We start from the raw sequence: 27,869 nt of genomic DNA on the forward strand, positions 1-27,869 counted from the left end.
CTGCATTTTCGCCGTTAGTACATCTCGGCCAAAGTCTTTTAATTTATCCGGTTCCTCAGTCTCCTCAAAAATAAGCCCAAAAACAAGCAACCTGCATAATAAGTTCAAAAACAAGCAACCGCAAAAAAAACAGGCAACGTGAGAATGAAAAAAACAAGTCCAATTGCGCTTGCTATAAGCGGATTTGGCAACTGTTTCTCTGATGTGCTGCCAACTATGGCTTCTCCTTTCCCAGCTTCCTCCCATTGCCTCATGGGAGGTGTAGTTCACAACAGGACCCCTGTTGGGTCCTAAACAGCGGTAATAATTTGATAGACTGTGTTAGCGGGTTATTACTGTTGCATGGTCTAGCAGTTTGAGTAAGTCGCCAAGATAGGCAGCAAGGTGTAGCTTATTACATTCTTATTTTTTGAGTGGTGTATCTATCTTAAAATGTTCTCTAGTCTACAAAATCGATAGGGCTCTGTACTGGATGGGGTATATTTACTAAAGTGCGGGTTTTTAGAAATGGAGATGTTGCCCATAGCAACCAATCAGATTCTAGCTATTATCCTCTATAAGGTGCTAGATAAATGTTAAGTAGAATCTGAATGGTTTCTACTGACAACATCTCCACTTCTAAAAACCTGCACTTTAGTAAATATACCCCGATGTGTTTGCTTACTGTTACTAGAGACAAGTTGGCAATGTGAGACTTGCTCACCTCTAGATCCAGTGATTTGGCTCAGTAGATAGAACGTTGTGAAAAACTATCACAATTTCACCAATAGGGAGTTAAAAATACATTGCTACACATAATAAAAATTGCATTATTGATAAAATCTCAAGAACTGCTCTAATAATTTGTATGAATGGAGGCTGATGTCATCAAAATACAATTGAATGGTTCTTTTTGTGCAATGCAGAGGAAAAACACTGCAATCCTTTGGTCTGTGCAATGTGGTTACTAAAAATATATATCTCATTACAATCCAAAGTCATGCATGTGCTTGGAGGAAAGCTTAAACTGGTGAAAAGCTGTAAGGAAAGCTGGGTACACACTGGAGTGATGTCGGCCCGATATGCCGTTTCCAGTCGAATCGGAACGACACATCAGCCGGAACGCTCAGTGTGTACTCCCAATCTGCACGCTCCCGCGGCCGTTAGTGATATCTTCATCGATCATGTTCCACGTTCAACAAGGCGATATCGCTTGTGGTGCAGTGCAAGGTAATGAATGACAGAACGAGGGATCGTTCCATCCTTCTGTATTATTATTATTATCCTTTATTTATATGGCGCCGCAAAGGTTCCGCAGCACACAAGAAAAACAGTTAATAGTAATACAAAACAATGTAGGAGAAGGACATGGTGTATAAACATAGCTGCATAACACAAGCAGCAGGACATGAGTAATCAGGTGTTAGGTGTCATTGTGGGGAGTTAGAAGTAAATTATACTATAAGTAGGGGGAGGAGAAGCACGTGAGGGATGAGGGCCCTGCTCATGAGAGCTTACATTCTAAAGGGGAAGGGCAGACAGACAGGGGCGACACAGATGGGGTAGATAGTGAGGAAGGAGCATGGAGAAGTGGGTTAGGATATATGCTGCAGAATGTGTGTGTTTAAGATGCCATGATGTTATGTCAAGATTAAGTTCTTCATTCATCGATCTCTATGACACAAATAGATTTTGATTATTTGTTATTTACATGAGAGATGTACAAAATAAAGTTGTAGCACTTTAATTATTGTGTGTTACATTTTAGCATCTAATACATCCTGATAAAAATGGATATATTATGGGACTGTCCTACCATCCTGATACAGTAGTGACTACTTTAATCCCAGCTGCTGGGTGCTATGCCATGCTCCTGTGAGTGGGTACATCTCACATACTAGACCCACCCACAAATGGGTGCAGCCATGCCCAACATGCTGTGGTCCCACAGGATGTTGCAGTACCCGGGCCCAGAATTTCTATTAGCAGCCCTGGAGGTGACAGGCAGAACCAGGTGGGCATAGTGGTGGGGTAGCAAGGCCATTGAGGGAGGGAGGTGGTTGAGAGTGGAGGAACAGTAATGGCAGGGGAAAGAAGCAGAGGGTTGGAAAGCAGACTGATGAGAGAAAAAAGGGGGAACAGCAAGCATAGGCGACAAGAGTGGGAGGATAGGGTTGGATAAAGTACAGGATTATGTGGGCACTGATTAAGGGGGGTGGTTGAAGTAAGAGTGTTCATGCTGTGGACGAGGTAATAAGTGAGATGAAAACTGGAGTGGAGGCTGTATGATGTAGGGACAGTGTAGATTAAAGTTGTTAAATGTTCAAAAATAGAGATAAAAGACCAGTGCTGCTAATGTATGATCACAGCTCCGAAAGTGATATGTGTAGAGAGGTGTGTGAGTAGTGGGAGAAGGAATTAGTTATTAAACAAATGATTAAAGTGGATAGATGTGATGCAATGGGAAAAGGCAGTACAAACAGGAATTTATGTAGTATGAGGGCAAAATTACAATGTACCGAGCCAATCCAGTCCAAAGTGTTATGATCAACAAAGATCAATCTACAAGAGTAGCACACAGATAGGGAAGTATTTGCAATGTCCAAGCAGTGAGTGTAGTAGGGAGTTTCCTGGATACTCATAAAACAGAAGATGTTGATTTTGGTGATTCACATAAATAAGTTGCTTGTTGTCATTCAGAAAGTATTCAGGTTTTGAGTTTGTTTTCCCTCAGTTTTCCTCCAGTTTAACTCCGGCGTAACTCCGACTTGTTATCAAATTGTAATTACACTTATAATCTCACACTTTTCATCTAACACAGCCTACGTCTATGCAGCCTTAGTGAGCACTAATAACTAAAGTTACAAACATGTCTCTGTGTGCTCACTGATTGGGACCCACCCCCAGAGCTTAACACACTAAATTGGGATACAATAAAGTCTAAGATAAACAATTTGCGAGAAGGGAATGGACCATCACAGATTCACAATTCCTACCTTTATAGAAATTGCTCTTAGTATAGCAGTAGTGTTAATTACCGAGTATACATTTTTCAAAACTGTGCTGTGGCAATCAATAAAACAGCATCTGATGGGATAACTTAATAGCACTTCTGTACATCGTTCTGATGTGTACCATGGATACGATGTGTCAGCCCGTCCGCCGCCATACTGTGCGGGTACACATCTTCTAGTGTGTACCCAGCATTAGGTTATGCATGATGGGATGTAGTTCGCAAACCGGCGGCCAGGATGCCGCTGGTCTAAATCCCGACTGAGGAAGCCCGACACGGGGCTTAAGATAGGTATCGAAATACCAACGCCTATCTTAATCCCGACGCCGGAATCCAGAAGAATGCCATCCCGAACAACGTAAATCTATGGCGTCTTAGCTGGTAGCCGCGGGGGGGGGGGGAGTGTTAGGTTTACGCAGCGTAGCGGGGTCAGGGTTAGGCACCCCTAGGGGGGAGGGTTAGGCACCACTGGAGGGTTAGGGTTAGGCACTAAGGGGGGAGGGTTAGGTTTAGGCACGAAGGGGGGAGACTTAGGTTTAGACACAAACAGGGAGGGTTAGGGTGTGGGGTGGGGAGGGTTAGGTTTAGGCTACAAGAAGGGAGGGTTAGGGGGAGAAGTAGGGAGGGTAAGTATACTTACCCGACCCCTGTTGGGATACCGACCATCGGGATGCTGCTGTCTGTATTTTGAAAGGGGGCATCCCGACAGCCGGTATTATATACCCATTCCATGCATGATGTCATTGTCCTTTATTATAACTCAGCCATAAACCATCAAATTTCAAAAGTTAGACTGTACAACTGTAGATGATACATTCCTTTGAGATTGCAATCCACTCAACAAAATGTATTTACCTTAAAAATAGCTTAATTCAGTAGACTTAAAGGCAGTAAGTCAGTTGTAAACAAATCATATCCCACAATCCAAATTTGATCTCACGTCTTGAGCTCCGGTTAGCTCCAGTAATTTTATATGTGTATATGTTTGTTAATGTATCTAATAGCTCCTTTAAATAAGACATCATACATTGTTGTATAATCCTGAAGCTATACTGATATATTAGTTTATGTTAGATACTTTATGTCTCCAATTCTCAACATTGAATTATGATCCCTATTTTCACTGTATTGTTGCTCTTTGTTACTTTCACTGTTGGCAGACATTTCAGTACATATAAATTGAGACTTGCATACCACAGAGTGATCCAGCATTGTGTCTTCCAATCTGAAGTAGTTGTGTTTACTATGACAATATTTTTTTAGAGCCAACTTAATGTGCAGTGTGTATTGCCTTGCAGGTTGGTGGTACAAAGACGGGAGTAGTTCGCTATGTTGGTGAGACAGATTTTGCAAAAGGAGAATGGTGTGGAGTTGAACTGGATGAACCCCTGGGAAAGAATGATGGAGCTGTTGCTGGTACCAGGTATGAATTCGCTTTTTCTGTGTATATATTTTTATACCAGTATGTAAAGGTAATGATAGGTGCTGGGACGTCTTGTAAATGCCCAGACTTGCATCAGTTATAACCTGACACCTTGTGAGTCAGTTTGAACACTGGCTAGGCTGCTCATGGCAAGGCATGATAGTGGGTGCTCGATGGATGGGACATTACATTTCTGAAGATGTGCAGACATATAAATGTTACTCGATCTACAGTGTCACGTGTTTACCAGGAATACCTCATAGAATGCATTACCACTCTCCATGGACAGCGCAGTGGCCGACTACGGGTGCTTAATGATCCTGACCAGCAGTGTCTGGACAGAATTGTTCGTGGTAACAGACAAATGACACTGCTGAAATCATATCCACATTCAATGCAGGAGGTACCAGATGCATAACCAGCAGGTTAGTGCAGTGCACTTTAGCTTCCAAGCTTCCATGGGATATGTAAGCAGAAGGCCCACCACAGTGCCCCTGTTAACACTATGACACTGGACACAGCTCCTCACTTGGGCTCATGACATCGCTAATTGGACCCTGAAGTACTGGCAACATGTGGCGTGGTGTCATGAGTTCCAGTTGTTTCAGGCTTATGGTAGGATTTGTGTGTGGTGTAGGCCCCATGAGGCCATGGACCCCTGTTGTCAACAAGGTACCTTGCAGGCTGATGGTGTGGGGTGTGTTCACCTTGCATGTGTTGTGTCCGCTGGTCCGCCTGAACACGTCATTGACCCGTAACTGCTACGTTTCATTGCTTGATAACCATTTGCAGCTCTTCATGGACTTCATGTACCCCCACAACGATGGAATATTCCAGCAGGATAATGCACCATGTCATCTGTCCCAAATTGTCTAGAATTGGTTTGAGGAGCATTCTGCAGAGTTCCGATGAATGGTGTGGCCACCACGATTGCCCACCATGAACCCAATCAAGCATTTTTGGGATCTGGTGGTAGGTTCATCCAAAATCCTGACCTACAAATATCAGGGAGCTGTGGAAAGCTACCCAGACCACTCAATCAATGAAATTGGTGTTTCTGGGCAACAACTGGGCGGCGACCATGCGATTGCACGGAACTTGTCTTATGTCTTGTGGGAGTGTCATGGGTGTATGAGTTGGCTTCCGTACTCCATCGTAGGCTGCTTGTTTCAGACAGATCTTTTGCACCCAGCATGGAGAGAGTGCACGTCCTGATACTAATGATAACGGGTGTGTCCGCAGATGTAAAATCAGTGGGCATATGCAGGCAGATTCTTGCATTAGAATAAGGAAGTAGCCTGCCGCATCTAAACGAAAAGTGGCTGCGGATACATCAGAATCAGACTCGATATGTCTACTGAATGTTTGTTGCCATTATTTTCAAGAGTTTGCAGGTCATATACAATTTTAGCGGTCCTTCTTTAAATGATTCTAATTGTATTTTATGTTTGGCTTTAGAAACAAGTATTCCATATCCTCTTGGTGTTGTTCTCTATACTTTAATACAGCAGTCAGCACATTACATGGATTTGGTGTGCTAAGTAGATATAGATTTAGAAATTATGCATTTTTATTTTAGTTGTGTGTATTTGTTGTGTGCATTTTATAACATTTTTGAGTCAAATACGTGCCACCTGTCAGGATTATCCAACATTTTCCTGGCTTCATATACTTGTCTCATCCAAGACTTTCCTGACTTCATACACTTGTCCAGCTGACATTCCTCAAGTCTGGATTCAGAACAAGGAACAGAACATTTGTTCTCAGCCAATTGGCTTATTTTCATTTTCTTGATTATTTCAAAAGTATTAATGGTTCTAGGAAAATATGAAATTAAGTCTTAGTTTGAATAATAATAAATACTTATTGAATGAATTAGCTGGGATAACTGGCGTTGCCCGGGTTGAAGACTGGACCCTGAAGTACACCTGCAACTTTTATTTGATTACTTTGTCCTCGCTTATAACCCATTTCCAAGATAGCTAGACTCGCTATCCTGAAGCATGTCTGTTTTTTTAACGAGATTTCACACAGTCATAGTGTGCGAGTGAAACACTCGTACACTCTATTACATTGCCCAAGTTCTATGCTCACAATGGCAAAGCATTTGGATGCATGTTTTGCCATTGTGAGTTACGGAGGTGTGAGTTCTGAAACTGTGCCAGTATAGCTCTATACTCGCACAGCTCCTCACTTGGGCTCATGACATCGCTAATTGGACCCTGAAGTACTGGCAACATGTGGCGTGGTGTCTATACTCGCACTTACCCTATTACATCTCGCAATATATATTGTTCTTATAGTATGTGGTTGAGCTGTGAACCCCATGTTTGGGAGCAGCAGAAAATAAGTAGTGACCAGTTGTTGATTATAATAGATATATTAAATTGTGTACCAAATTTTCTTCCTCTTTTATACAGGCCCATTACCAAAAGATGGCTTAGTATTATGGTAGTCAGTGTCCTGATGTATCTAGAGCAGATGGACAATTATAGTAAGAGTAAATTATTCCTCTATAGAAAGTGAATTCTGTAATGGGCAGATGTGGAGAAAACATCTGGATTGATTCTGTCCAGCAGTCTTTGAGAAGAATCCTGCACATAATACAGTTTATATTGACAGATTTATATCTACATGCGTATATTACAGATTCCTCCTATTCTCTCAGAGTGTTTTCATTTTGTGAAGGTGAAGGTGAAGGTGTTACACTCAGAGGCCATGCAATGTCTCTGTGCTACTGATAGAATTCTGAGAGGCAGCTGAATCAGTTTTGGTGGTGATGAGATCAGCATTGCTCCCAGACCTGGAAAACTCACCACTCCGCTACAAAGGTTGGCAATGTGTGTCCTGTGCTCATGTGACAGACACTAATTTCATTTGTCCAACCATTATAAGTCACCAATATATGGTAACTAGACGGTGTAGTCCCTCAATTGTGAGTAGGGATCCTAATTCCTGGGCAGATTGTCCAGCAGCGATATAGTAAGGTCCCGTGAAAGTCCAACAGGTAGCCACCTTTTTATAATAGTTACAGTATTCTGCCCGGGCCATGGTCACTTCCACGCAATCCTATTTATTGGAGTTCCTGTGGCGGCGGTCATGGGCGCAGCCATGTTTGTTTGTATCACCTAATTCTTCAGTGCATACTTCAATACATCCTCCGAGTGTTAAAATTCCTATTGTTCCACTCCAATGCTATCCAGCGTCTGGTTCATCACTGTATACTCCAACTACACCTCAGTGCATAGTCCGTGAGCCAGTCTCAAAGACTACACTCCAGTACTTATCATGCGTCTGGATACTTCGGAGCTTACTTCAGTCTTCTTGCTAGTTCCGGGTACCTAACCAAGGGGCCACGACCTGCTTACTGGGTGCAGCATAAGTCCATATCCCAATTGGAGGGGTCACTGGTGAAGACCTCCCCGTAAGTTAGAGTCCGCGCCTTTGGTCAGGTCTCGCCAACATCCGGATCTAGCTGATGAGAAAGACTTATATACAACCCCCTTGTTTACTGTTCTCTCCACTTCCTAGTACCCCGACTTCCTGCCTTCCGGCTGTTGGCATGACACAAGACGAAGCCTTTTGTGTCACGGCCAGGGTATTTCAGCATGGCGCTAGGCGGGTGTTACCTGTGAGGTCGTTGTGGCGCGGGCTGTCTGGTGGCGGAGCTGGTGTCTGGCAGGGGGCTTTGGCTGCGCGCGTTGTTGTGCGGCTCTGTTGTCACTCTGCGCTGGTGAGGCCTGGCGGCATCTCCGTTCCATTTGGCATGGGTGCCACCATCTTGCCTTCTGGCCATATGATGCGGCTGGCCAATCCTGGTGAGTCACATGTTCCCTCCGGCCAGTAACAGCACGGCATGGGTTATTTAGGAAGGGTCAGTGCCTTCCTTCTTTGCCAGTGCAACGTGTATCTCAGCCTAGCTGAGAGGGAGTTCTCTGTGCTTTCCTGTTCCTGTGAATTCGCTGTCTGCCAGTCTGCCTGTCAGCTCCTAGCTCCCACTGGACTACCCCGCTTCCTCCATCACCCTTGTCCATACCTGAGTGCCTGAGCCTGCTGACATCCTGCGCTTCAGTTCACTACCTGCAAACCTGGCTTGATTATTTTCAGTTCACTACCTGCAAACCTGGCTTGATTATTTTCAGTTTCACTACCTGCACACCTGGACAGCTCTAATTGTTTCTACTTGGACATTAACCCTTTTGCTCCCACCACAGAACTCTTGTGCACATTTATATATTCCTGGACTTTTATTTTCTGCCACATTTTATGTCTACTCAAGCACTTATTAAAAATCCTAGTGCCTGATTCAGACCCACTCGCGAGCGGCTGTCCGCTCGCAAGTGGGTCGATTTTATGGACTGAGCATGCGCACGACGGAGGGAGCTCCGTCGTGCGCATGCGCCGGACGCGACGAGCGAAGGAAAGTCCTTCGCTCGTTGTGTCCGATCAAAGGGGGCGTGCTGTCAATGTTGATTGACAGCACGCCCCCTTTGGTGGGCGTGCCGGGGGCGTGCCTCCCTGACGGGGGCGTTCCCACGGGAACGCCTCCCGTCAAAAGCCGGCCCACTGACATCACTAGTGATGTCAGTGGGAGTGATTTTGGCTCTGATAGAGCCAAAATCACTCCGGAGCTTGCGGTTGAAAACCTCAACCGCAGGCTCCGGCTCGCAATTTTGATGGTCGCGATGGTCACGACCATCGCGGCCATCACAATGCACGCTCGTATAGCCTGTGGGTGGTGACCCACAGCTATACGAGCGTCCAGGAGGACGCTCCATTTTCATGGAGCCCGGCCCTCATTCAGAGCGTGCGCTCTGCTCAGAACGTACGGCTCTGAATGAGGGCCCTAGTTTTATTTTCAAATCTGCTTCTGTGATCGCTCCTGCTACCACCCCGGGTCCACAAACAACCCAGAACATAACAGTTTGCACTGGCCCCATGGTGCCGGCCACGGATCAGGAGTCAGGAGTGGATTTGTTCAGGTGCATTTCTGGTCGTTTAGAAAATCTGGAAAACATGCAGCATCAGATGGCGCAATTTCTGCAAGAGATGTCCAAGCGACAGGATAGTTTGCAAACTTCCTTTTCTACCCCTGAAGTACCAGCATCTACATCCGCATCAGCGTTTGGGAATACAGGAGGCAGATCATCTCCCCGCTTACGTCTTCCTTTACAAAATAAATTTGACGGCAATCCTAAACTCTGCCGAGGATTCCTAAATCAGTGTGACATACATTTTACCCTGCAGCCTGAGAACTTTCTAACTGCAAGAACTAAAGTGGCTTATATAGTCTCTCTGTTATCCAGCCAGGCCTTGGAATGGGCTTCCCCACTCTGGGAGCGCTCAGATCCGCTGCTGGATAATTACGCAGGCTTTGTGTCATCCTTCAGGAGGATTTTCGATTAACCTGGGCGTTCTGTATCAGCATCATCAAACATCATGACACTGAGACAAGGGGTCCGTCCTGTCAGTCAATATGCCGTGCAATTTCAAATTTTAGCATCAGAGCTCAAATGGAATGAGGAAGCCCTCACCTCGACCTTCTGGCATGGGTTGTCAGACCGACTAAAGGATGATCTAGTCACTCGAGAGCTTCCTACTAATCTGAACGACATGATTTCATTGTGTATCAAAGTTGACCTACGCTTCAGGGAACGTCAGGCTGAAGAAAACAGAACTGACCGGCAAAGATCATTTACCCCCTCCATTTCTACCCGTCCCATTCCTTCCCCTACTGAAGAGGAGCCTATGCAGGCAAATCATACACACCTCTCTAAAGAAGAACGTCAGAGAAGAATGCAAAAGAACCTCTGTCTGTACTGCGGAGAGTCCGGTCACCTGCTGATCTCCTGCCCCCGTAAACCGGGAAATGCCAAATCCTAACTGACCCTGGAGACATCAAGTTAGGAGTGTCACAACCGTGGAATTTAGGAGCTGTGTTCCCGGACTGGGCCTTGGATCTGTATTATTTGGCGCAGACGCTCGCTGGAGGAGGCTTGGCTTAATGAAGTTTCTCCGCATGAGAGGGTGCAGCGAACTGACAGGGGTTTGAGGAATGCAGCAGTAACGAGATAGCTAGGAAGCTGCGTGGAGCGGCTGGATAGCCTAGGGTAGACGTTGGTAGCTGAGTGGCTACGTGGAGCGGCTGGATAGCCGTGGGTAGACGTTGGTAGCTGAGAGGCTACGTGGAGCGGCTGGATAGCTGTGGGCAGACGTTGGCAGCTGAGTGGCTACGTGGAGCGGCTGGATAGCCGTGGGTAGACGTTGGCAGCTGAGTGGCTACGTGGAGCGGCTGGATAGCCGTGGGTAGACGTTGGTAGCTGAGTGGCTACGTGGAGCGGCTGGATAGCCGTGGGTAGACGTTGGTAGCTGAGTGGCTACGTGGAGCGGCTGGATAGCCGTGGGTAGACGTTGGTAGCTGAGTGGCTACGTGGAGCGGCTGGATAGCCGTGGGTAGACGTTGGTAACTGAGAGGCTACGTGGAGCGGCTGGATAGCCGTGGGTAGACGTTGGTAGCTGAGTGGCTACGTGGAGCGGCTGGATAGCCGTGGGTAGACGTTGGTAGCTGAGAGGCTACGTGGAGCGGCTGGAGCGCAGTGGGAAGGCTACTTAGCTAAACTAAGAAACTAGTTGCACTGGCAACTTGTGTGAGCATTGGGGATCCTTTTATAGTGGACACTGGGAGCTGACAGGCTGAGAGAGAAGGAGAAGGCTCCTCATTGGTGGAAGTGGGGTCACATGGGCAATCCAAGATGGCCGCGCCCATGGACCGGAGGACAGCTGTTTCCTGGAGGTAGTCAGCGGGGACCAGCGGTGAGCAGGAGCCGGCGTGGGAGCAGCACAGCAGCGGGACCCTCCAGAGGACAACAGCGTACAGCGCGGGAGCCGGAAGACAGCGCGGGTCAGCGCCCGCACAGGTAAGCGACGGGGTCTGATTCTGGGGTCTCCAAGCCGGCGTGTGACAAGGAGTTATGAACCCGTCTCCAAAAATTGAAGATTTCACGATTACCCTAGCCTTGGATCTTAAACCCAAACCTGTCTTTGCTACTGCTCTACTCAACTCGGGAGCAGCCGGAAAATTCATAACGTCTAGTTTCATAGATAAAATTTCAGATTCCTTGTTTGTCTCTCAACCATGCCATCTCTCTGACCTCTATAGACGGACGCCCTCTAACTAACGGGATAGTCTCAACCAGTATTGGTCCGAATTGGGGCACTTCATTCTGAGTCCTTAAAATTCCTGGTGATATCAGAGGCCTCTCAAGAAATTGTTCTTGGTCTACCCTGGTTACGTAAACATAATCCCAGGATTGATTGAGTTCTATGCAGATTCTGTCATGGGGTATGGACTGTCAGAAATCCTGTCTTCCAAAAATTTGACCTGTGAGAAAGACAGTTCCATTAGTTTCTTCTGCCATTCCCAAGGAATATCAGATGTTCGCCGACGTTTTTTCTGAACAACAAGCAAATGTCTTACCCCCTCATAGGGAATGGGACTGTCCAATTGAATTGATACCTGATAAGATACCACCTCGTGGTCGTACCTATCCGCTGTCCTTGCCTGAGACTCAAGCCATGACCGAATACATCCGGGACAACCTGGCAAAGGGGTTCATTCGCCCCTCTACTTCACCTGCCGGAGCTGGGTTTTTCTTCGTTGGCAAGAAGGACGGTGGTCTAAGACCATGTATCGATTATCGAGGCCTTAATGACATTACTGTAAAGAATCGATACCCTCTTCCCCTGATTACTGAGTTGTTTGATAGGGTCAAGGGCTCTGTCATTTTTTCGAAATTAGATCTAAGAGGGGCTTACAACCTCATTCGTATCCGAGCTGGCGATGAATGGAAGACCGCTTTTAATACCAGAGATGGACATTTCGAGTATTTAGTAATGCCATTTGGATTGTGTAACGCCCCTGCTGTCTTTCAAAGTTTCGTTAATGAGATTTTCCGGGATCTGTTATATGTTTCGGTTGTTGTCTATCTGGATGACATACTGATTTTTTCACCCTCTGTGGCTAAACATCAAGAACATGTTAAAGAAGTTTTGACCCGTTTGAGAGAAAACCACCTTTACTGCAAACTGGAGAAGTGCATCTTTGGAGTGCCCAGTGTACCTTTTCTCGGCTATGTAATATCTGGCTCCAGTTTAGAAATGGACCCCAAGAAGGTACAGGCAATTCTGGATTGGACCCGACCTCAGACACTGAAGGCCATTCAGAGATTGTTGGGCTTCGCAAATTATTATAGACGCTTCATTAAGGGATTTTCTACACTGCTGGCTCCCATTACAGCCTTGACCCGCAAAGGTGCTAATCCTGCCCAATGGTCACCTGAGGCAGAGTCTGCCTTTCATCTTCTAAAACAGGCCTTTATCTCAGCACCAGTTCTTCGACAACCCGATCTGGACAGGCCTTTTTTGTTGGAAGTAGATGCATCATCTGAAGCTGTGGGAGCAGTCTTGTCTCAACGTTATGAGGACAACCGAGTCCATCCGTGTGGGTTCTTTTCTAAAAAATTCTCTCCTGCCGAAAGGAACTATGCCATAGGTGAGCAAGAACTACGAGCTGTAAAGTTGGCGTTGAAGGAATGGAGATATTTGCTAGAAGGCCCAAAGTTTCCATTTACTGTATTTACGGACCATAGAAAATCTCCTATTTCTCAAAAACCTCCAATGTGTGAGTCCTCGTTTGGCCCGCTGGGCAATATTCTTTGCCAGGTTTCAGTTCACCCTGACCTTCCGGTCTGGAGCACTTAATCAGAAGGCTGATGCCCTATCGAGATCTCTCCTCTGTGATAATCAATTTGAAAATCAAAGCAATACCCCTGTCTTGGAATCAAGAGTTTTCGCCGCATTACAACTTCAGCCTCCTACGGGAAAATCATTTGTGGCCCCGGAATTAAGGAAGCAGCTTCTCACTTGGGCACATTCCTCTCGCTTCGCAGGACACTCAGGCACTCGGAAGACCTTGGAGTTCCTGAAAAGACACTATTGGTGGCCTTCTATGAAGGCAGACATAATGGAGTTTATCTCTTCCTGCTCCTCCTGTGCCCAGCATAAATCATCACGACAAGCTCCAGCTGGGGAATTGCTTCCATTACCTACTCCATCACGTCCATGGACGCATCTCTCCATGGATTTCGTCACAGACCTGCCAGTCTCTCAAGGGTTCAACACTATCTGGGTTGTAATAGACCGCTTTTCTAAGATGGTCCACTATATACCGTTGAAGAAGTTACCTTCTGCCCCTGACCTGGCACAGTTGTTTTCCAACACATATTTCGTCTACATGGCCTTCCTGCTGAAATTGCCTCTGACCGTGGTGTGCAGTTTACTGCAAAATTCTGGAGGGCTTTGTGTTCTGTTCTTCAAGTGAAGTTAAACTTTTCCACGGCCTACCATCCGCAAAGCAACGGCTCCACCGAGAGAGTTAATCAAGATCTAGAGACTTTCTTAAGAATTTTTATGTCATCTTCCCAGGACAATTGGGCTGCCTTGCTGCCGTGGGCTGAGTTTGCACATAATGCTTCCTACCACTCGTCAACTAACCAAACGCCATTTCAGGTTGTATATGGCCTTCATCCTCGTGTTCCCGAATTCCGAAGCCTGCCTGTTTTCGATGTTCCGGCCTTGGAGGACACGGTGCGGAATTTTGCTGCCATCTGGACTCAAGTACGGTCTGATTTGTTGAAGGCATCCTCTCGCTATAAGACCCAGGCCGATAAGAAGCGTAGAATAGTTCCACGCATACAAGTAGGAAACAAGGTCTGGTTGTCTACTCGGAACCTTCGTCTAAGAGTTCCGTCTATGAAATTCGCACCCCGCTTCATCGGTCCCTTCACCATAACAGAAGTCATTAATCCAGTGGCCTACCGTTTACAGTTACCCCCATACCTAAAAATTCCCAATTCCTTCCATGTTTCCTTATTAAAGCCCCTAGTCCTGAATAAGTTCCATAATGCTCTACCTGCTTCTCCTCGAGTCCAGACGGAGAGAGGAGTTGAGTTTGAAGTCGCCCAGATCTTGGACTCTCATCTGCGCAGAGGTCATCTTCAGTATTTGTTGGACTGGAAAGGTTACGGTCCAGAGGAACGTTGCTGGACCGATGCTCGTGATGTCCACGCTCATCAGGAGATTCCATTCTGCCCATCCGGAGAAGCCTGGTGAGTGTCCTGAGGCCACCCCAAAAGGGGGGTGTACTGTCACGGCCAGGGTATTTCAGCATGGCGCTAGGCGGGTGTTACCTGTGAGGTCGTTGTGGCGCAGGCTGTCTGGTGGCGGAGCTGGTGTCTGGCGGGGGGCTTTGGCTGCGCGCGTTGTTGTGTGGCCCTGTTGTCACTCTGCGCTGGTGAGGCCTGGCGGCGTCTCCGTTCCGTTTGGCATGGGCGCCGCCATCTTGCCTTCTGGCTATGTGATGTGGCTGGCCAATCCTGGTGAGTCACATGTTCCCTCCGGCCAGTAACAGCACGGCATGGGGAATTTAGGAAGGGTCAGTGCCTTCCTTCTTTGCCAGTGCAACGTGTATCTCAGCCTAGCTGAGAGGGAGTTCTCTGTGCTTTCCTGTTCCTGTGAATTCGCTGTCTGCCAGTCTGCCTGTCAGCTCCTAGCTCCCACTGGACTACCCCGCTTCCTCCATCACCCTTGTCCATACCTGAGTGCCTGAGCCTGCTGACATCCTGCGCTTCAGTTCACTACCTGCAAACCTGGCTTGATTATTTTCAGTTCACTACCTGCAAACCTGGCTTGATTATTTTCAGTTTCACTACCTGCACACCTGGACAGCTCTAATTGTTTCTACTTGGACATTAACCCTTTTGCTCCCACCACAGAACTCTTGTGCACATTTATATATTCCTGGACTTTTATTTTCTGCCACATTTTATGTCTACTCAAGCACTTATTAAAAATCCTAGTTTTATTTTCAAATCTGCTTCTGTGATCGCTCCTGCTACCACCCCGGGTCCACAAACAACCCAGAACATAAAATTTTGGAGGATGGCCTGGTGTCAAGAAGGGCAGCAAAGAAGCCACTTCTCTACAGAAAAACATCAGGGACAGACTGATATTCTGCAAAAGGTACAGCGATTGGACTGCTGAGGACTGGGGTAAAGTTCTTTTCTCTGATGAATCCCCTTTCAGATTGTTTGGGGCATCTGGAAAAATGCTTGTCCAGAGAAGGAAAGGTGAGTGCTACCATCAGTCCTGTGTCATGCCAACAGTAAAGCATCCTGAGACCATTCATGTGTGGGGTTGCTTCTCAGCCAAAGGGAGTGGGCTCACTCACAATTTTGCTTAAGAACACAGCCATGAATAGAGAATGGTACCAAAACATCCTACAAGAGTAACTTCTCCCAACCATCTAAGAACAGTTTGGTGACGAACAATGCCTTTTCCAGCATGATGGAGCACCTTGCCATAAGGCAAAAGTGATAACTAAGTGGCTCGGGGAACAAAACATCAAAATTTTGTGTCCATGGCCAGGAAACTCCCCAGACTTTAATCCCATTGAAAACTTGTGGTCAATCCTCAATAGGCAGGTGGACAAACAAAAACCCACAAATTCTGACAAACTCCAAGCATTGATTAGGCAAGAATGGACGGCCATCACTCAGTATAGGGCCCAGAAGTTGAATGACAGCATGCCAGAGCAAACTGCAGAGGTCTTGAAAAAGAAGGGTCAACACTGCAAATATTGACTCTTTGCATAAACAATGTAATTGTCAATAAAAGCCTATGACACTTATGGTATGCTTGTAATTTTACTTCAGTATACCATAGTAACATCTGACAAAAAGGTCTAAAAACACTTAAGGAGCAAACTTTGTGAAAACCAATTCTTGTATCATTCTCAAAACTTTTGGCCACAGCCAGGGCCGGATTAGGGTGTGTGGGGGCCCCTGGGCAACAAACTCGTGAGGGCCCCTATTAGTGATTCAAATGTGTGCGTGTGTGTGTTTTTGTGTGTGTGTGTGTGTGTGTATATATATATATATATATATATACACACACACACACCCATATATATATATATATATATATATATATACACACATACACACAGTATGTGTGCCCCCCACAACCAGCCCACCAGCAGCACCACCACACTTAGAAAATAGAAACATTAATTGACTCACCCTCCAGGCCAAGGCAGCAGTGACCCAAGGCAACAGCAGCTCCTCTTCTGTTCACCTCCGAGGGCTTCAGACACGGCTGTTGAGGGGGAGGGCTGGTGTGGGACTGCGCAGCGTGACCTCTGACGTCACGACTGCATAGCCGTACAGCCACACTGCACAGCCTACTCGCCGGCCGGAGCAGCGCAGCATTCACTCTGAGTCCAAGTGCTCATCGAGCGCTGCCCGTCTGCAGTGACTGCCTGAGAGGACCGCAGCGGAGACAGCTAAATGCTGTACTCCGCCGGTCTTAGTACTAGTGGCAGGGGACAGGGTTTGGGGGCCCCTATGTGTGGGGGACCCAGGACGACTGCCCCTGTCGCCCTGCCTATAATCCGGCCCTGGCCACAGCTGTATATATATCAGTGACGTGCATTGAGGTAAATGGCTGGGGAGGCACTGGCTGGTATCCAAGCCAGATTTACACATACATATGAACCCGAGGGTTCATGTGGGCATTATACAAAGGTGCAGCAGTATATAGTACTGGAAACTTGGTATGTTTTGATCAGGAATGTGCGGAAAAGGTAGACAGGGGAGGCAGTGCCTCACCTGCCTTACACTTTTTACTCCAGGGTGTGATTATAAACATTATTACAATAATACAAGGAAGATATATAATTAGAAGATATATACATTTTTTCTTATGATTTTTATAGTCAAAACTTTGGAGTATACTTAAGTATGGCAGGAAAGGCCGTATCTCACCTGATCGCACATCACTGATTATATATACTGTATATATATATATATATATATATATATATATACAGTCAGGTGCATAAATAATGGGACATTGACAGAATTGTCATATTTTGGCCTCTATTCACCACCACAATGGCTTTGAAATGAAACAAACAAGATGTGCTTTAACTGCAGACTTTCAGATTTAATTTGAGGGTAATTACATCCAAATCAGGTGAACGGTGTAGGAATTACAACGGTTTCTATATGTGCCTCCCACTTTTTAAGGGGCCAAAAGTAATGGGACAAACTAAACAATCCTAAATCTAACTTTCACTTTTTAATACTTTGTTGCAAATCCTTTGCAGGCAATTACAGCCTGAAGTCTGGAAAGCATAGATATCACCCAGACGCTGGGTTTTATCCCTGGTGATGCTCTGCCAGGCCAAATGTCTTCAGTTCCTGCTTGTTCTTCGGGCATTTTCCATTCAGTTTTGTCTTCATCAAGTGAAATGCATGCTCAATTGGATTCAGGTCAGGGGATTGACTTGGCCATTGCATAACATTCCACTTTTTAGCCTTAAAAAACTCTTTGGTTGTTTTGCAGTATGCTTCGGGTCATTGTCCATCTTAACTGTAAAGCGCCGTCCAATGAGTTCTGAAGCATTTGACTGAATATGAGCATATAATATTGCCCGAAACACTTCAGAATTCATTCTGCTGCTTTTGTCAGCAGTCACATCATCAATAAATACAAGGGAACTAGTTCCATTGGCAGCCATACATGCCCACGCCATGACACTACCACCACCATGCTTCACTGATGAGGTGGTATGTTTTGGATAATGAGCAGTTCCTTTCCTTCTCCATACTCTTCTCTTCCCATCACTCTGGTACAAGTTGATCTTTGTCTCATCTGTCCATAGGATGTTGTTCCAGAACTGTAATGGATTTTTTAGATGTTGTTTGGCAAACTCTAATCTGGTCTTCCTGTTTTTGCAGCTCACCAATGGTTTTCATCTTGTGGTGAACCCTCTATATTCACTCTTGTGAAGTCTTCTCTTGATTGTTGACTTTGACACATATACACCTACCTCCTGGAGAGTGTTCTTGATTTGGCCATCTGTTGTGAAGAGGTTTTTCTTCACCAGGGAAATAATTCTTCTGTCATCCACCACAGTTGTTTTCCGTGGTCTTCCGGGTCTTTTGGTGTTGCTGAGCTCTCCGGTGCGTTCTTTTTCTTAAGAATGTTCCAAACAGTTGATTTGGCCACACCTAATGTTTTTGCTATCTCTCTGATGGGTTTGTTTTGATTTTTCAGCCTAATGATGGCTTGCTTCACTGATAGTGACAGCTCTTTGGATCTCATATTGAGAGTCGACAGCAACTGATTCCAAATGCAAATGTCACACCTAGAATCAACTCCAGACCTTTTACCTGCTTAATTGATAATGTAATAACGAGGGAATAGCCCACACCTGTCCATGAAATAGCTTTTGAGTTGATAGTCCCATTACTTTTGGCCCCTTAAAAAGCGGGAGGCACATATAGAAACCGTTGTAATTCCTACACCGTTCACCTGATTTGGATGTAATTACCCTCAAATTAAAGCTGAAAGTCTGCAGTTAAAGCACATCTTGTTTGTTTCATTTCAAAGCCATTGTGGTGGTGAATAGAGGCCAAAATATGAAAATTCTGTCAATGTCCCAATATTTATGCACCTGACTGTAAATATATATATATATATATATACATATAAATATACTGTCAGAAGCCGACGCTCTGCGAATGCACGGCGAGGCGAACACCGGGCGAGCATTCACTGAAGCTCCTCCTTTCTCCTGTCCATCATTTCAGGATCTTTCTGGATTGGCTCCAGCATCTAGTTCCTCCTGGTGCGAACGCTGCTCTGATACCAGTGATAGAGTTTTCGTGTTTCCAGTTCTGGCATTGTCTCCTGTTACCCAGTCGACCTCCAGTTCCTCTGTCTGAGATTGTTATACTGCCGTTTGTGTCACCAGGCGGCAAATTTCGCATTTCATCTACCTGCCGTTTGAGTCATCTAGGCGGCACGGACAGCATTCAGTGTCCAAGAGTGCGCAGTCCTGCGTACGCTGTTTGTGTCAATCCGGCGGCACAGGCCGCACTCCAGTGTCAGCTGCTTGTGTCAGCCCGGCGGCACAGGCCGCACTACAGTGTTCAAGAGTGCACAGCTTTGCGTACACTGCTTGTGTCAACTCGGCGGCACAGGCCGCACTCCAGCATCAGCTGCTTGTGTCCACCCGGCGGCACAGGCCGCACTACTGCAACCAAAGTACACAATTCTGTGTACCAATGCCTGTCTCTCTCCAGTGGCACTAGTCCTCATCTGCCACGTCTAGCCAAGTTTACCAGCCCTCAAGGCTGCTACACAGCCCAAAAGCTGTAACACGGCCCAAAGGCAGCATCCAGCCAAGTGTACCAGCCCTCAAGGCTGCTACACAGCCCAGAGGCTGCTACTCAGCCCAAACGCCGCAACACGGCCCAAAGACCGGATTCGGACAAGTTTTCCAGCCCTCAAGGCTGCTACACAGCCCAAAAGCTGTAACACGGCCCAAAGGCAGCATCCAGCCATGTCTACCAGCCCTCAAGGCTGCTACACAGCCCAGAGGCTGCTACTCAGCCCAAAGGCCGCAACACGGCCCAAAGACCGGATTCGGACAAGTTTTCCAGCCCTCAAGGCTGCTACACAGCCCAAAAGCTGTAACACGGCCCAAAGGCAGCATCCAGCCAAGTCTACCAGCCCTCAAGGCTGCTACACAGCCCAGAGGCTGCTACTCAGCCCAAAGGCTGCAACATGGCCTAAAGGCCGCATCCATCCAAGTTTACCAGCCCTTAAGGCTGCTACACAGACCAGAGGCTGCTACTCAGCCCCAAAGGCTGCAACACGGCCCAAAGGTTGCATCCAGACAAATTTACCAGCTCACAGGGCTACTACTCAGCCTAGAGGCTGCTTCACTGCTCAAAAGCTGCATCTTGTTCTTTGGCCCATAGGGCACAACTTGTCAGGGATTCCAGCCCTCAAGGCTTTTGCTGGACTCAGTTTGTGAACACTAGCTTTACAGACTCTAACAATACCTCAGTCCCTAATATTTATATAAACAACAACGATACTTGCCCGGCACTCCTTTACATAGTGACACCAACATCACATATATACACACACAGTTTCACAGCAAAGAATGATAAAGGTCCAGGGTTATGGCCTGCAGTAGCTAGGAGAAGGGTGCGTGTGGGCGGCTGTCCTGCCTATATCCTATTAACAATCCTGTTATTTATGGTTTATTGCTTTCCAAGCTGACAGCTGCAGTGGGCTACCTTCTCCTGCATGCCAGGGGCTCGGAGCTGGAATCCTGGTGGGTGCCTATAGTGATATATCCCCGATGTTCACTGCTTGCAGCGTGCGCTGTCCCTGATTCCGACTCCGGAGACAATATCGTATATTATAGAAACCTGAGGTCTCCGTCCTGCTCCCCGGCCGCATCTTTTGCGATCCTGTTGCGGATCCCTGACGTCCATCACATCTTCAGATCCCATCCGTCAGTTGTGGCATACGGGGAGTGCTGGTTGCTGATCGCCGCCTTCTTGTTGCAGAGGTTCTCCTCGGTTAGTGTGCGAATCCTCCTGCTGCTCTGTGCTCCTGATCCAGCGTGTTGGACTCTCTCTGCTTAGTTGTCATCGTTGATGCTGTGGCTGTGCTGCTCCATTGTTTTCTGATCCAGCGGTCATCTTGCCTGGTGCTTTTCTCTACAGCTGCTGCCCGCTGCCTCCTGTTCGTCTGTGGGTGTGCTCTGGCAGTGTGCTAGCCGCCATCTTGCAGCTGGTTACCTTTCGGCCTGGTATTTAATTATCTCTGCAGTACTGGACTCCTAGCATTTTTAAGATTGGTAGCCTTTATACCACACTCCATTAATTGCACCTGTTATCCTGTTATTATTCCCACTGGAAATTAGTAAAGATAGCTCTGTTACAACTTCTCAGGGCTATTAATACCTCTACTCAGAGGCTTCTTAATAAGTTGGATGCCATGATGGATGGTCTTCAGTGTTGTGTAGCGGCTGTGCACCTTCTCTGGAGGAACACTTTCTGCATTTATCCTGTTCTATGGCGGTGCCCACTTCTGGATTTAATACCCTTTTAGCTCCTAAGTACCAAGATTCTGTCCTAATGTACCTGAAGTTCAGTCCAGCTGGGTTGAAGCTACTGAATTCAGTCTAGAATTTTTCACTCTATCCTATATATTCTTGGATGGTCGGGAGTCCTCGGGATTTCTTGTTAATGTCCTATGAGTATTTTTTTGGTTTTGTTTTTTGGGGAACCGGGAACGGGACTGTTTATACATTCTCGCAGGAAGTCGAACTTTGGCTGGACTAATACATTTAATATTTTTAAAATCCATTGCTCTGCATTTTAGTTTGTTCATTTTATCTGAGAAATTGTATGCTTTTCATGTCAGTTTGATACTAAGTATTTGATTTGAAAAGAATGCCATTTTCTCTTTATAAGGTGGCAGAGCTGGGCTATCCTAGCATAGGGTTATTAGTATATTGCCTCTATTAGTTATTTGTTTATTTTTCGCTATCCTTTAATAAGGGGGGAGATGTCTATGGTAGTTTAATGTAGCTTAGTGTGTCTGGGGGATATTTAGGGATCCAAGTATGCCTGAGTTAGGGTTAGGTTATACAGGGTGGGGGTCAAGGGACGGGTTGTTTATTTATTTTATTATTCAGGGATATATGTTTTATTTTGATATTTGGGCAGATGTGGATGTTTATTATTTTGATCCTACTTGGTATTTTGATATGTAATTTTTATATCTAAGTTAGTTGCGGTAGGTTGTATGTATCACTTCATTTTGAATACTGTATTTCTCTTATCTCCGGATTTATGTGCTCGAATGGCACCATCCCATCTAGTCCTTTTTGTTCTAAATATATATGATAAGGAGTATTCCATATATCCTGTTATTTCTATACCATAATACACTTTTATGTACAATACTATATATTTGCCCATTGTATGCTATATTTGTTTTCCATATCTAATCCTGCTCAACTGCTGTATATTCTGTTTTTTTTATTTTTTTTCTATATTTGTTTTGTATGTTAAAAGATTTCAATAAAAATTATTGAATTAAAAAAAAAAAGAATGAAATGTCCGACAATTCGGTCCCATTATGGATCTTTTTCAAGGTTAGCACACAGCACTTTGTTGCCTTACTGAGGTTGCACCTCAGACTGGAATATTGCTGAAGTGATTGCAGGTCTCCAGAAGTAAAAATATATATACATATATATAATTTTTTTTTATGCAAGTAAAATTTATTAAAAAGTTTTAAGTGCACCGGGAAATATAGAACAACAGTTCACCCTAGTCAAAGGATAAAATATAGATTGCAAACCAAACAATTGAGTACACAGATAGAAAGGAAGATATCAAAAAGGGTATAATACATAAGATTAAACATGGCATTAATTAGAACAAAGAAAAAAAACCAATGCACATTTAGCAAAATATTATAGAAAACATCATTATTGAAGAGAAAAACAGAAAAAACAATCAGAAAGAAAAACCAACCAAGAGAGAAAGAGGGAGGAGTAGGGAGGGCAGGAGGGGGGATTACCACCGGGATCTAGGACATGAGAAACTGAATTCTAGTAGTGTAACAGAAAATAGGCCTTAAGTTACACATGTCAGGGTTTTATACTTTTCAGATTCGCAGAATTCCAATCAGTTAAACCAAATCGTAGAGTAGATCTGAAACTTATCAGGAGATGACATAATTATATCATCCATGGACCTAAACATTCTTTGAAACCAGTCAACAATGGGGGTGAGGTAGACTTCCAGTGCACGGGAAAAACAGCACTATTAAAATACTATAGTCGTGATTTCTTATACACAGATAACGGTGAGTTATGTAAGTTTAAAAGCCAGAATTCTGGTCCATCCGGTACATCTGGACTCAATAATTCACGTGCAACCGAAATCACCTCATCCCAAAAAAACTTCAAAGCAGGATAGGACCACCATATGTGGAGGGGGGTTCCCAAATCTACCCCACACCTCCAGCAGCATGCAGACACCCCAGGGTACATTTTGGACAAGGTGGATAGTCATCAACACCATCGGGAAACAACTTTAAGGTAAGGGTAAGGATATTGGTGAAACTTCTCCAAGCTCTTTCAAATATAGACATCCACTGGGGAAGGCTGATATTCATGCCAAGATCCATATATATATATATATATATATATATATACATATATATATTTATATATATATAATTTATAAGTAAACGTGTTGTAACTCCTTATTTTCTGTCATTTCTTTATATACATTTATATATGTATTTTAGCACAATTCCACAGGAGGGTTTATAGTAAATTAAACTTCCAATGTTCATGCTGGAAGATTAATTTGCAACAATGAACAATTGAATGAGATCATAGCACCACTCAGTGACAAAAATCATAAGTGTGGCTCACCTCACTGAAAATTATTAGTTACAAAACAAGCTTTCACTGTTATGATGTGTTGCACCTTTATGTGACAGCAGTAATCTCATCTGCATATAATTAGTTGTTTAATGAGGACACAATTAAGTTTACCTAAGCATTGGAACCTAAGCATTGAGTCATTATCATAGGGTTTAATTCATATTCACTGAAGAAAGTAAAAGCCATTGTCTCATGTATGCCTGCATTCCTTTGGTATATCATAGAATAAAACAAAGAAACCGTAAAAAGAGATAAATTATTACTTATTCTCCAAAAATATTCTAAAATGGCCAGTATAGATTCGTTGTAAACTATAGAAAAGATAATAAATAATTGGATTGTAGAGATATTTCAAAATATTTGCTTTCTTGAATTAGCATCACACATGTTTTCAGTCTTCTAATCAGTCATTCGGCCTATTTAAATTGACAAAAGTTGTCACCCTGTTTGGTATCATTGTGTGCACCACACTGAACATGGACCAGGGAAAGCAAAGGAGAGAGTTAGCTGAGGAGATCAGCAAGAAATTGATAGTAAAGCATGTAAAGGATATAAGACCATCTCTAAGCAGACTGATGTTCCTGTGACTAAAGTTGCAGAAATGTTAGTAAAAAGTTTACAGTCCATGGGACCTCTCTGGATGTGGCTGCAAGAGGAAAATCAACCCCAGATTACACAGAAGGACAGTGAGAATGGTAGAAAAAGAGACAAGCTGAACTCCAAGGTCAGGGCATGTCATACTTGCCTACCCTCCTGATTTGGTCGGGAGCCTCCCGAAAATCGGGTGCCGCTCCCGACCTCCCGGCTGCCCCCCCACCGCAATTACAAGAAGCTCCCCGGCAGCGGGGGGCCTGTGACGCGATTCACGCAGAATCGTGTCATTTTGGCCCCGCCCCCTGCTTCACACTGCCTGTAATATTGGCAGTGTGTAGTGGGGGCGGGGCCAAAATGACGCGATCACGTGGCTCCGCCCGCAAACTCTTGTAGTCTGGCCGGCCCTGCCTCCGTTTGCTGGCCACGCCCCCCCAGTCATGCCGATCTGGCTGCTCCCTCCCGGAAGGGGCAGCCAGATAGTCGGCAAGCATGGGGTATGTCAGTGTCTGATAACATTATTCAATGCTTTTTGAGCAATAGTGGGCTTCACAGAAGAAGTGGACAACTTCACTTTTGAAAAACAACATAAAAAGCCAGACAAGAATTTGCTGAAATGCATATTGATAAGCCACAAAGTTTCTGGGAGAATGTGCTTTGTACAAATTGGAGCTTTTTGGCAAGTCACAACAGCTCTATGTTCATAAACAAAAAAAATGAAGGTTTAAAAGAAAAGAGCACCATACCTACTGTGACACAGTGAGGAGGCTGCTTTACTGTTGACACATGGTGCCTTGAATCTGTGCAGAACACAATGAAATAGTAAGACTATGGGGCCTATTCATCAACAATAAAATATAGTTTTTAAGGACCTTTTCCTTAATTAACGTTATTATAGTATTCATGAAGAGACTTAACACAGGAGATATCACTAATATCACCTGGTTAAGTCCCCCTGCGTTAATTGTGGTATTCATCAAATTCCCAAAATTATGTATTTACGGAATTTGATTGAGTTACTATTCGCCACAGTGAGGTGGCGAATATCAGGTAAAACTTACCTGTGTCAGCGTGTACAGGTCCCCCAGCGTCTCCCTCCGCCGCTCTGGTCCGTCCTCTGACTCCGGTGGCTGGTCTGACAAGTGTTCTCCCAGCAAAACACAATAAAGTTTAGAGAAAAAAAAAGTTGTTTTTTTTCTAAACTGTACTGTAGTCAGCTGGGAGAACACGTGTCAGACCAGCCACCGGAGACGGAGGCACTGCAGTGGGCAGGTAAATGCGGGGACGGGCGAGGTGAGCGGAGGGGAGAGGGGGTGGGTTGGGGGACACACACAAAATTACTGCAGCTGTAGGCAGTGCTGCGCATGCGCTGGTTTTACAGATGTAACAGCGCATGTGCAGCACTGATTATAGCTGCGGTAAGGTAGTGTAGAAAGGGAAAACGATCTATTTCCCGAAAAGCTGTCATTGTAATAATGACAGGTTTTCGAAATAGATAGTTATGGAGAGGTGGAATGATGAATTCCTCAGGTAATTAGGTAAAACTCCATGCAAGTTCTAAACCTAATTACCTCCAGAGTAAGTTTAGGTATGATGAATAGGCCCATATAAAGGCATTCTGGAGCATAACATACTGCCAGGTGTCAGAAAGCTCTGTCTCAGTTGCAGGTCATGGGTTCTCCAAGAGGATATTGACCCAAAACACAAAAATGGATAAGAAAAAAAACATTGTACTATTCTGAAGATGCCTTCTATGAGCCCTGATCTAAATCCTATTGAACATCTATGGACAGAGCCGAAATATGCAGTCTGGAGAAGGCACCTATCTAACCTGAGACAGCTGGAGCAGTTTGCTCTTGGAGATTGTGCCAAACTACCTGTCGGCAGGTGCAGAATTCTCATTGAGAGCTATCGAAATTGCTTGATTGCAGTGATTGCAACAAAAATATTAGGTTAACAGTCCCATCATTTTTCTCCATTACATTTTCATTAGTTTTATTATTTAAAATATTATGCTGAATCAAAAATCAAATGCAAAGTCTGTTTCTATTAAAGGTGGAATAAACAATGGTGGATGCCAAATACTTTTGTCACTTTTAAGTTATTTCAGAGTAAAAATTGGATTCTTCTTTTTCATGGAAGAGTACCTACAAATTTGTCCACGTCTGTATGTATGACAGTGTGAGTTCTCATCCTCCCGTACATCCTGATAAGACAGTAATAACAGTAACTCTGACAAGGAAATCTTACTCCTATTCCTGCTCCTTAGTATAATCATTGCTAGATCTGCACTTCAAAGTTATGTTCAACCTACAGTAATGCATATGCGTCCATGTAGCCCTGATTTGTGTTATTAGACATGGCATAGTATAAGCTCTTGTAAACAGAGCACTATTAACCACTGGATTGGTCTGGGTCTGTATGTATTATTCTGTGTAGCCTGTGACTGTTGAATGCTGGAGTTACATAAATAAGGGACAACATGCTCCAAGACATCAGAAGAAAAATAGTACAATAGTGACATACAGTAGATTATGTGCAGCATTGTTATAATATAAGTGGCCTCATTCTAATAACCATAGCTAACCTATGTTTGCTTCCTACTACAGGTATTTTCAGTGTCCACCAAAGTATGGCCTTTTTGCTCCCATTCATAAGGTTATCCGCATTGGCTTCCCATCCACCAGTCCAGCCAAAGCTAAGAAAAGCAAGAGGATGACCATGGGAGTGTCTGCACTGACTCACAGTCCCAGCAGCTCCTCCATCAGCTCAGTGAGCTCAGTCGCATCCTCTGTAGGAGGTAGACCCAGCAGGAGCGGACTGGTGAGAATATTCTTCCATTTTGCTATCTTCTCTAACTACACCACTGATACTAGTTTACATACAATGCTGAACTGTGCCCTGTAAAGTAACGAGTTATTATTATTAACTTTTATTTATAAGGCATTACAAAGTGTGTGCAGTGCTGTAGAAGGCAAACATAGAAACATTTCACAGTAACATAGTATCAGAGTATAAGTACCATACACAAAGGCAGACCGTAGCATAAGTACATAGCACAAGTACCAAACTTTAAATAACCTCACAGACTGGGTAGAATAGATGACAGGGGAAATTAGCAGAAGTCTACAGTGGCAAGTCGCGGGTATCAATTCAGTACTCAGTGATCCTGTACCTACCGTATGGGCGAGCAGTCAATATCACAGGGCCTGATTCAGGGGTGGACGCTATTCTTGCGCGGTTGCGATTTCTTATGGATTCACATTAGCGGAAATAGGCAAATGCCATTTTAAGCATTCCTCTTGTGCAGTAAACCAATGCAATGCCCATTTTACATATCTGAGCAATGCTCAAGTCTGAACACTCCACCATTGGCACACTATTGGTCGGAATATCTCTTCAAGCAGCCCCTGGCTTACGCAGAATCTTCCTTTTAACTTTTTAAAATATGACCCTGTGCCTGCTGT

General features: G+C 44.9%; 1 protein-coding gene across 2 annotated transcripts in view; it reads left to right on the plus strand.

Moving 5' to 3' along the window:
• The window catches only part of CLIP2 (CAP-Gly domain containing linker protein 2), a 164,012-nt gene that overhangs the window by 84,187 nt on the left and 51,956 nt on the right, over positions 1-27,869 (plus strand). For both annotated transcript variants that reach the window (XM_088445894.1, XM_088445895.1), the window contains exons 4-5: positions 4,291-4,415; positions 27,012-27,225. In XM_088445894.1, the coding sequence (XP_088302020.1) occupies positions 4,291-4,415; positions 27,012-27,225 (339 nt within the window). The remainder of the gene's footprint in view (positions 1-4,290; positions 4,416-27,011; positions 27,226-27,869) is intronic.

This window comes from Taudactylus pleione, unplaced genomic scaffold (assembly GCF_031769625.1).
Source record: "Taudactylus pleione unplaced genomic scaffold, aTauple2 ptg000391l, whole genome shotgun sequence".
Taxonomy (NCBI): Eukaryota; Metazoa; Chordata; class Amphibia; order Anura; family Myobatrachidae; genus Taudactylus; species Taudactylus pleione.